Here is a 10,477-nt window from a genome sequence, read left to right as displayed (position 1 = left end):
GAACAGATCAAATTATGACCTAAAGCAAATGACAGTTTTATTACACATCACATACAGCATTGCTCATATTTACACCACATAATCTCCAGCAACCCAAATGCAATTACACAATCAAATGAATAACTTTGAATGATGACAAATCATTACGATATCTAAATATTAAATGGCTTGAGGGTGCACAATGGTTTGACTGGTGTTATATAAAATTAGACCCATCAACTGCTATTTTTATGCAGAGATGTGTTTGACCTGTTTCTCAACAGCAGCATATTTCCCATCGTTCTCCACTCCTCTTCTGCTGGCTATCTGTAAAATGTTAACCATTGTAAATGAACCTAACAAGGAGTGAAAGCGCCGGCTTTGATTGACATTTGAGGGAATTTGGGTGTGTTTTTCTGCTTGGCTGCAAGCTGGACTCATCCTCTCAGGCAGAGCTAATCATGGGACAGCCTGTACTAACTGTGCACTTTTCCTCATTCTCTATGAGTCACAGGCTTTTTGTAATACAGAAAATGTCACATATTTTGAACCCTTGTTATAACTATGCTGTTGAAATCATGCATGCGGATGGAATGAGATGTGTGAGACAAATTGAACAAAATTACAAGGAACTGAACACTTTTATAAAACACATTCTCTGAAACTCATCATTATATTGTTGTAATGATGGAGTTTCAGGGAAAGGGTTTTATTAAACACATCACCTTGATTTTCCGTTTCTTTTAATTCTCTTAAATTTGTCTAACATCTCATTCCTGGTACTACATTTACATAGACTTGGAATGCTAAAGTAATTTCAGAAAGAATAGCTCAAATACACAAATCTGCCATTGTTTTCTTGTAATATAATATGTAGTATCTTGTAATATCTTGTATGTGAACAGTGTAAATGTCTCTTAGGCATATAATCATAATTATGTATTTGTTTTACAACCAGAAATAGTAGTATGTTTAATCATAATATTCTTCAGTGATTGAATGTTACAATAACTTACTAACTTAGATTCTTGTTTAGCAATTTATATTTCATTTTTAACTTTCATTTAGTTGATTTTAATATTTATTTATTTATTTTAATTTTATTTTTTTTACTGCAGATTGCCAGTTTTATATCACTAGAAGATAGCAATTAAACTTAAGCTTTTTTAATTAAACTTTTTTATTTTTTTTTTATTTTAGTAAGTTACTTTTTTGCAGTTCAGAACAAAACATGTATTATACTAACTAGAGGAAACACACAGACTGCCTTAGAAAACAAAAGTCCACACAGTTTATTCAGGTTTAATTACACATCAAGAGCAGCAAATAATTAAACAATCTTTCAAATTCATCTGTTCTTCTCATAGCACTTCATAATCATAAAAATAGAAATCATATAATGTATAAATATCTGCAATATCGTGTATATTTCCAATTCACAATCCATTTTTATCTTTACAAACATTTCAGCAAAAAGTAATTGCAAACCGCTCCACGTGGACAGTCGCACATTTTGCCGATTCTTGATCCTTTCCTGACGGCGCATTGCTCCCCAACATCGCACTGATGTGAAGGCAAAAGAAATCATTGTCAGTGTTTTGTTAATAGCAAATGTAAATGGTAAATGTGTGATTTTAATCTAGGCATCACAGTATTTTGCACTATTTTAAATATCAATAGCGAAAGACGCATAAATCTCATAAAACTCCTGTTTTGTGCTACTCACTGTAGGAACGCGCCCAAACTTCTTTTCCCAAAGTGAGATGCGTTTACTCTGCAGTTTCTCCAGAACGTCATGTAAAGCCCCGAGCTGTGAACATGTTCAGATCATTTAATGCAAGTAAGTAGCATTAAAATCTTTTTTAAAGAAGGGAGCATCGTTTGCTTTCTATGCGCCGAGAATTGCGCAATACTTACGAGCTGCTTTTCGTTGGTCAGATTCGGGTCCTTTGGGTAAAACTCTCTCAAAGCTCTCGTTTCTAAGTCGGATTCGTTGTCAAAGTCAATTTCAGCACCCTGAATGCAGGAGACCAGCACAGCGCATGCCATCGCTGTGGTCCAGAGTTTGGAGCTCTCCATGGTCACAGACAGCCAAGACTGAACGCGTCCTCCGCACTGAGATTCAAGTGAACACTCGCTTCCCGCGGTCCAATCACCTTATATCTGCTCCACTGACACACCACTCACTTCGGTCCTTCTTTTGCTCCACCTTACGCATTGATTTTTGTCCATGCGTAGTAAGGACGCCGACGATGACTCATTGCGTAAAGCTGGCGAGTTTATGTCCAAAACAAGACAGAAAAACGTCTGAGGGGAGGAAAACAAGTCTTATGCTGGAAATGTTTACAAATGATTATATATGATTCAGTTTTTTGATTGTTTTAGCAGAATGTTTGTATTCACGTTGTCTACATAAAAAATAGCAGTATAAAAACAGATTCCTCTTTGGAAAAGGGGAGATGGGCGAGTTCTAACACTGTTTACATCAGGTGTAAAGCCCCGAGCTGTGAACATGTTCAGATCATTTAATGCAAGTAAGTAGCATTAAAATCTTTTTTAAAGAAGGGAGCATCGTTTGCTTTCTATGCGCCGAGAATTGCGCAATACTTACGAGCTGCTTTTCGTTGGTCAGATTCGGGTCCTTTGGGTAAAACTCTCTCAAAGCTCTCGTTTCTAAGTCGGATTCGTTGTCAAAGTCAATTTCAGCCCCCTGAATGCAGGAGACCAGCACAGCGCATGCCATCGCTGTGGTCCAGAGTTTGGAGCTCTCCATGGTCACAGACAGCCAAGACTGAACGCGCCCTCTGCACTGAGATTCAAGTGAACACTCGCTTCCCGCGGTCCAATCACCTTATATCTGCTCCACTGACACACCACTCACTTCGGTCCTTCTTTTGCTCCACCTTACGCATTGATTTTTGTCCATGCGTAGTAAGGACGCCGACGATGACTCATTGCGTAAAGCTGGCGAGTTTATGTCCAAAACAAGACAGAAAAACGTCTGAGGGGAGGAAAACAAGTCTTATGCTGGAAATGTTTACAAATGATTATATATGATTCAGTTTTTTGATTGTTTTAGCAGAATGTTTGTATTCACGTTGCCTACATAAAAAATAGCAGTATAAAAACAGATTCCTCTTTGGAAAAGGGGAGTTGGGCGAGTTCTAACACTGTTTACATCAGGGTTCTTTTTGAAAATCACTTTATATACAGGAAAATAGCTTGAAGTATTGTCTACAGAACACTTTTGAATAGTTCCACCAGTAATTTAGAGGAAAGAAGTTATTCTAACTTCAAACTCAACATGCCTTAGAAGGTCAACATGTGTCACAATGGAACCTGCTATTAAATAGTTTATTATGAGCTTTCTATCCTACATTTAAACTGTAATATAATGAAACACACACACACACACACATAAACATTAAACCATTAAAAGTGCCCGAAGCCAATTAGAACCAGCCAACAGACTGGGAGAAAAGGTTTACAACAGGATCTGGTTTAAACTGGGTATTTTCAACATGAAGCAATAAATAAAACAGCAAAATGTGACATGTGAAACATCACTTTTTGCCCGACCTCTAATTTATGAAAATACTGTTGTCCAGAGAACATATTTTTATAACCTTCAGTTCAAATCGAAATCTATACTTTTTACTGTGTTCGCTTGTTACACAACAGCTTTAGTAAATTATTATGGTAATAAGGTAAATCAGTATATTAAAGGATTAAAATAAAAAATATATATATAAAAAATCCCCATGTGACAATTTACCCCACTCTTTCTTCTATGGATGACATTAATGTAAATATTTGAAAGAGGTCCACTTTATCTGTATTCACATAACAAAAACAGTGAGCTGAGGGCATTTAAGTTTAGCATGACCATAATACTTATTTTTAGTGATGGAAGAATGTACACAATTGTGATAAAGATGGTGAAGCTTAAGTGTCCCTCTATACCAGCTGTCCTGCTTACATTCATCTCAGGTTCGTCAGCTTTTTGTGTAGCAGGCGCAGTCTTTATTGAAAAAGGAACATCAGTAGCTTGCCAAAAAGAAAACCTGCAAAAGACCAGGACAAAATAAAAAAAATCCTACACACAAGAATGGAGTTAGTTAATACATATTCAGTGGCCATCAAATTCACTTAGAAGTGGATGCTATAGAAGATGCTTTGTCCATTTTTGTTGATTAATCCTATTCTAGGCACAGAACGTGTTATTTTGTTGTTTCCTGCTGATTAATGCAAAGCCAAGCCTCGCTTTGATCCGGTCTTAGTTGCTTCATGAGGATCTTTTGTCGGTTAGAGGCAGGAATCAAACCAGGTCAGTCTGACTGCTCTGTGGGCTGCATGAGTCATATCATTCCAATTACCACATGTATTATTGCCTGTCAGGAACTTTTCCCTCAGCACAGTTACCAGTTTATTAATACGACCACTGTTGGGGTAGTTTTGCTCACAACTCGCGTCAAATGAGCTCTATTTTCATCTTCTTCCAAGAAAAATTATTCAGTTTTGTGCAGGCAGATAGTTCATATGCATAAGGACGCATGTCAATGGTTTAACACCAGCAAAACATTTTGCTTTTTACAGTCATTATTCGCATAACATTTCTCCACACTGCTAAAATAAGGTCCTGAGGGTGTCATTCCTGTCAAAACAGTGTAGGCCATTTTTGAAAAGATGATTACTGGATAGGACAGGATTGCCACAGGGTGTCAAATCCAGACCAAGTGTGAGAATGGCTGAAAGGAACATAACCTAAAATACACACTGGCAGTTGCAGTAAACTTCTCATAAGCATTGCTGCTGTTGTGCAGGCAGACTTCATTCACAATTTGACTTGACAGTTTGTAAATGGTAGTTTGCTGTAATCTTTCAGTGTGGCGGAGGTTTGCCACCCTCTAATAAGGTTTGGCTCTGATTTAAGTTGAGGAAATAACATATCTTCTGCCAAACAGCCACAACAAAGGAAGTCTGACATCTTTTAATAATAAACTCTCACCTTTAAGTTCCCATTAAGGTTATTGGCCTCTACAAACAAGCTTCCTGAGCCACTGAAGGAGGCTGTTTGTGTATGCAGTGAAGAAGAAGATGGGTTTTGTCCTTTGAAGGCAAATCTCAAAGAAGATGCAGGAGTGTTGCGTGGGAAAGATCGGAATTCATTATCTTCCTGACTTATCTAAGTATTCTTCCGAACTCTAAGATCCTGGCACATTTGCTTTGGTTCAAAGATGTTTGTTTTCTTTTTTGGCTGGCATGTCAATGACCTTCCACCCTTTTTCTACCTTATGAATGTCAAATTACTTGAGCCGGAAAGACCCTGCATTGGAATTGATTTTGTGTGGGTGTGTGATTTCCCTCTTCCCCCAGGTGATCAAGTTATGGCCTTATTGCCTCTCTAATGTTGAAAAATTGTAAGTGAATTAAGATCTGACATGTGTCACATCAGCTTGGTGGATTCAAGTCACATTTACCTACCATGAAGGTTCATTCTTAAGACTCTCCAGCCAGTCATCAGCAGTTGTTATGATGATCTGAATGCTTAAAAATAGATTGGAAGAAGAAGAAAAAGGAATAAAAATAGTATTACAAACAAGGTTGCACATAAGTGGTCCGCAGGTCCGCATGCGCGACCAAAATAAGAAATGCGCTGTGTAAATGAGTTCAGAGCGCGCGTTTGCGTACCGACATTGGGCTGTGTTTCCCAAAATCATCGAAAGCCTAAGTACATCGTAGACCCATTGCCACCTATGGAGCTACGATCAATTTAGGCTTACGATGCTTTTGGGAAACGCAACCATGGTTGACAGCTGTTAATGCACAATTACCATTTTAGATCGACAAACTGTGGCAGCTTACTTGCCGGCAACCCGCAAAATAAAAGCTTGCTGATTTTAAGTTTGAAAATGAAAAATGAAAATAATTAAAATAATTATAATTTATAATAAATAATTTGTATTTAATACTCCCTTTTTATTTTAAAATAAAATAGTATTATCACACTTTATTATTTACTTTATTATTTTATTTTAAAAAACTAAATAAAGTGCAATAATATTATCACTATTATTAATACATTTTTTTATAGTTATATTTGATGGGTCACACCATGTGCCGCCGTGTGAGGACCAAACCAAATCTCCAGGTTCTCATATGAGAACCAGGCTGAAAAACTTATGTGCACCCCTGATTATAAACTATGTAATAACATAAATCTGTGTATTAATAGTGGTGATTTTTCAATTATGCTTTCTGCAGGTTATATCATCACGTCAGTAGGTGGCGACAAGTGTTTATATAAGTAAGTCATTGAATCACTCATTCAACCAATTCATTCATGACACTGATTTAATCAGGAATGATATAATTAATTGGGCCTATTTCAGGCTAAGTGTATCCCATCATTCATCACATTCAGGAACTTATGTGCCCCAACATTTTGAGATTTCTAGTGTATGTTGGTAATTTGGCAGTAAGACGTAAAGAGTTGCACATTGTATTGGTGCAGAGATGAGTATGTGTCTTTTGTACAGTGTTGCAACTGCTTTTTATGACTTAATTAGAAGCATCACATTTATTAAATTCTTTTATCTGTTACATAGGGACTACTGAACAGACATTTTAAAGTGCAAAGTATTAAAAATAAAAATATGTAAATAAAGCTCTGTAAAAACTTTGAACTATGATGTAAGTAGGTCCCATTGGATAATCAAAAGCTGTAAGTACATTTACAATCTTAAAAATCTCACCCTCATGTCGTTCCAAACCTGTAAGTCCTTCGTTCATCTTCAAAACACAAATTAAGATATTTTTGATGAAATCCGAAAGCTTTCTGACCCTGCATAGACAGGAACAGAACTACTACATTCAAGGCACAGAAACGTTGTAAGGATATCATTAAAATAATCCATGTGACATCAGTGGTTCAACCAAAATATTATGAAGCTACAAGAATACTTTTTGTGTGCAAAGAAATAAAATTCTCGTAGCTTCATAACATTTCTGTTGAACCACTATTTTATCGATGTTCTTACTACGTTTCTGGGCCACGAAACGTTTCAGTTCCGTTGCTTCCGTTTCATCAAAATATATCTTAATTTGTGCACCAAAAATGAACGAAGGTCTTACGGGTTTGGAATGACATGAGGGTGAGCAATTAATAACAGAATTTAAATTTTTGGGTGAACTACCCCTTTAATGCTCACTTGAATATACAGGAAATAGTAGACAACTGGTCAAGTGCAAAGACTGCAAGTATAAGTATTGTGTTAGGCCCTGTCTTTATGAGTGAGTCATTGAATCATTCCCTCAACAAGTCATTCAAAAACACTGATTCTTTCAATAACGAAACAACACTGCACTGTAAAAAATGACCGTGAATTTAACGGTAAAAGACTGTAAAAATCCTACAGTAAAAACCTGTTAAATGGTTAACGGTAAATTCCCCTACTATATACGGTGAAAAACTGTATTGGACATTACATGTATTGGACATAAATTTTACGGTAGTATACCGTTTTTGGAAGTGAAACATACCGTATAATTTACAGTGAATAACCATAAATTGACATTCCCAGAATTCCCTGCATTACATTCAAATTTGATGTTTTTTTGTTGAAATAACGGTTTCTTCTTAGTTTTTTCTTATCAGTTTTGTATATTAGGGTTGTGTGTTACACCTAATGTTGTTAAATGAATGTTTATTGCATTATTTCAGTTTCATGTGTGTCACCATGATGGTGTTTAGTGTTTGTGTGAATGACACTGTGCACCTTCTATATACTATCAGTTAATGAAATTACGGTATTTAACTGTAAATTTAAGTTAAAACCGTAAAACCTAAAATGTTGCTACCGTATTTTTTACGGTAAAATTCCGGTAACCACAGCTGCCGTTTTTTTACCGTAAATTTTACGGATTTTTTTTTACAGTGTGTGTAACTACTTTGCTGGTGAAGCAGAACTAGACAATGTATTTTGTCTAAAATGTAAGTTACTCAATATTAAACTCTTGTTTGTTGAACTGAATAAAACTAAATTGATTAAATTCAGTGATTAAATTCAGAAGAAGATCTTTTTTATGCTCAAACAGCAACATTACAGACTAACTAAAGTTGAAAAAGTGAAAAAGCATAATAGGACCCCTTTAATCAAATCTGGTTTATAAAGGATAATAAAAAAAACATGCAGTTTTAGAGCTTCAGCATAGCAACAGGGGACTCGATAACCCAGAGAGAGGAAATATCTGCATCTGAACTGTCAATTACTCAGAGGGCTGTAACACTTTACCACAGCGCCAGAGGTCCCTTGTTAGTGCCAGACCCTCATTTGTCAGTGCACAACACAGACTCCCCATTATGTCATGGGGAGGGAGTCAACACTCAGACCCAAAACACAAGCCAAACAGTCACGCTTCAGACAGCCTTTAGATCCTAAAACCCCAAAATGGAGCTGATCAATGGGACTCAAGTCAGTTAATCAAGCTGTGAAGTGGCCAGCGGGTAATGTTAGATGACAGCTTGGTGAGAGACACAGAATCAGGTCACTTCACTGTGCAGCAAAGATTATCTTATGTGTCAGTGACGGCCACACTCCAGTCCACTGATTGCATCAGTCATTAGGCTAACAGCAGAAGCTTTGCCTGTTAGTGGGTTTCCTTAACAGATGCATCCATCAATGTCCTGTGCATCCTACAAGACAATTCACTCAAGATCTGTCAAAGAAGAGTGTTGTCATGTACTCAGGATTAGAATCACTATAGCTATTATTATGCAAGCTGTAGTTACAGCAGCAAGAGCCTATTTGTACTGGAACTGACCTGTCTCACCTCTATCAGAAACAAATGAGATGGTCAAGCACAAAGCAAAAGAGCAATTCAAGTGTTTCAGGGTCTGGATGAGGCAAAGAATGATAAATAAGAGCCAAACAAGAGGAGCAGATGTGAACGAGCTTGTTTGATTGCAAAGTCTGTATTTGGCCTGTCATACCTAAGGAGAAGATTAAAGGGAAAAAGTACACAGAGCAAAGCAAAGGGTACGATACGCTTCTTTAAATAACACTGTGCAACATTCTGTTCCTGCAGGTTTGGTAGGGGATCTTGAGCTCATATGTAATCATCTGTCTTTTAATCATTTTTTCATGCTTTCTGTTTAAGTTGATGAATAATTAAACCCTTCCATTTACATCTTTGCTTGAGGGATCAAAACAGCAGTGTGTAGCCCTTGAAGAATGAACAAGCATTGTTGACTTTAATGGGATTGACATTTGTCTTGTTAAAATGTTTGTTCTTTACTGATGTTGTCACGTGCATATTGCATTGGTTTTATTTGTTCTACCAAATTGTCCTTGTTTCACTTCAAATACAGAAAGGGAAAGCTTTTCTACATCCACACTTTTCTGCTTGGGGCAAAAAGCATCAGTGATATATTCACAAAATTGTTAGAAAGGCTGTCCGCAGTCTGAGTTGTTGTGCGTCATTGTGAGGTAATTAGGGGTCTTTGAAAAATCTGCCTCTACTCTTCCCTGCCTACAAAGCTTTATTTGTTCTGATGAGGAGTTGCTTATCTCCATAATTGCACTGTATAGCTATCTTGTGTGTGGCGTTAAGCTTTATAATATTGCTTAACGACTCCATTTCCATTCCACCCACTCTCTTCAAATCCATTTTTAGACAAAAGCTTCACATCTTTAAGCTAACGCCAACATAGCAGAATAAAGCGGGCTGAGGGGGACAGCAAATGCCAAGAAATTCAAAGGAAGAACTTTGGGTGACTTCTATGGTAAATATTAATAGAGGAATTCTTCTCTCCAAGAAAACTGCTGTGTCAGAGACCTTTTAAAACTCAAAGTTGCTTGAAAATTTAACTATATAATCACTGGCACAGAGAGTTTTATAATAATAATTATTCTAATCATTTACATTTTTATAAAGAACTTTTAAAACTATGGAAGCATATTGGTAGCAAAATTCATTTTGAAATGTAATTTGCAAAATGGCAATGCAATATGTAAAATGGCAATGCATTTCTTTATTTAAATTTACATTTTCCCATACATATGTGCAACGTTTAGTGCAAAATGAAAATGAAAATTCAATTATATAATTTAGATTTGCCATTTCTTACACTAGTTTTAATATGTAAATTAAAAACATATTTTAACGCTTTATAAGTTGCGAAATTAAAATGAAAACGTATTACCCAAACTGATTAGAGGTTTAAAATGTCCAAGCAAAAACTGTAGCATATAAATTATATAATTGAATTTTCATTTTCATTTTGCACTAAATGTTGCACATATGTATGCGAAAATGTAAATTTAAATACAGAAATACATTGTCATTTTACAGATTGCATTGTCATTTTGCATATTACATTTCAAAATGAATTTTGCTACCCATATGCTTCCATATAAAACACAAACTTGCTTAAAATATATTATGCATGTGTTACTTTCGTATTTTTCAGTTGCTCTATTTCTAGTTGTTCAGTTAT

The 10,477-nt window shown here is 36.1% G+C and overlaps 1 protein-coding gene across 2 annotated transcripts; it reads right to left on the bottom strand.

Annotated features, from left to right (window-relative positions):
• Positions 1-1,265: 1,265 nt before the first annotated feature.
• Positions 1,266-2,852, bottom strand: LOC107730232 (cocaine- and amphetamine-regulated transcript protein-like). 2 transcript variants are annotated; one of them, XM_016540998.1, is made up of 3 exons: positions 2,591-2,852; positions 1,706-1,789; positions 1,266-1,542 (listed from the first exon to the last, which is right to left on the bottom strand). In XM_016540998.1, the coding sequence occupies exons 1-3, from the start codon at positions 2,750-2,752 to the stop codon at positions 1,435-1,437; spliced, it is 354 nt and encodes a 117-aa protein (XP_016396484.1). In that variant the 5' UTR covers positions 2,753-2,852; the 3' UTR covers positions 1,266-1,434. The 2 variants fall into 2 exon arrangements, with proteins under 2 accessions (XP_016396484.1, XP_016396483.1); XM_016540997.1 differs by lacking the exon at positions 2,591-2,852 and adding an exon at positions 1,897-2,143.
• Between the last annotated feature and the right edge of the window lie 7,625 nt (positions 2,853-10,477).

The sequence above is a fragment of the Sinocyclocheilus rhinocerous genome, unplaced genomic scaffold, assembly GCF_001515625.1.
Source record: "Sinocyclocheilus rhinocerous isolate Xijiao unplaced genomic scaffold, SAMN03320098_v1.1 scaffold368, whole genome shotgun sequence".
In the NCBI taxonomy this organism is placed as follows: Eukaryota; Metazoa; Chordata; class Actinopteri; order Cypriniformes; family Cyprinidae; genus Sinocyclocheilus; species Sinocyclocheilus rhinocerous.
The sequence above is the reverse complement of the archived record's forward strand: the minus strand, read 5'-3'. Positions and strand labels throughout refer to the sequence as shown.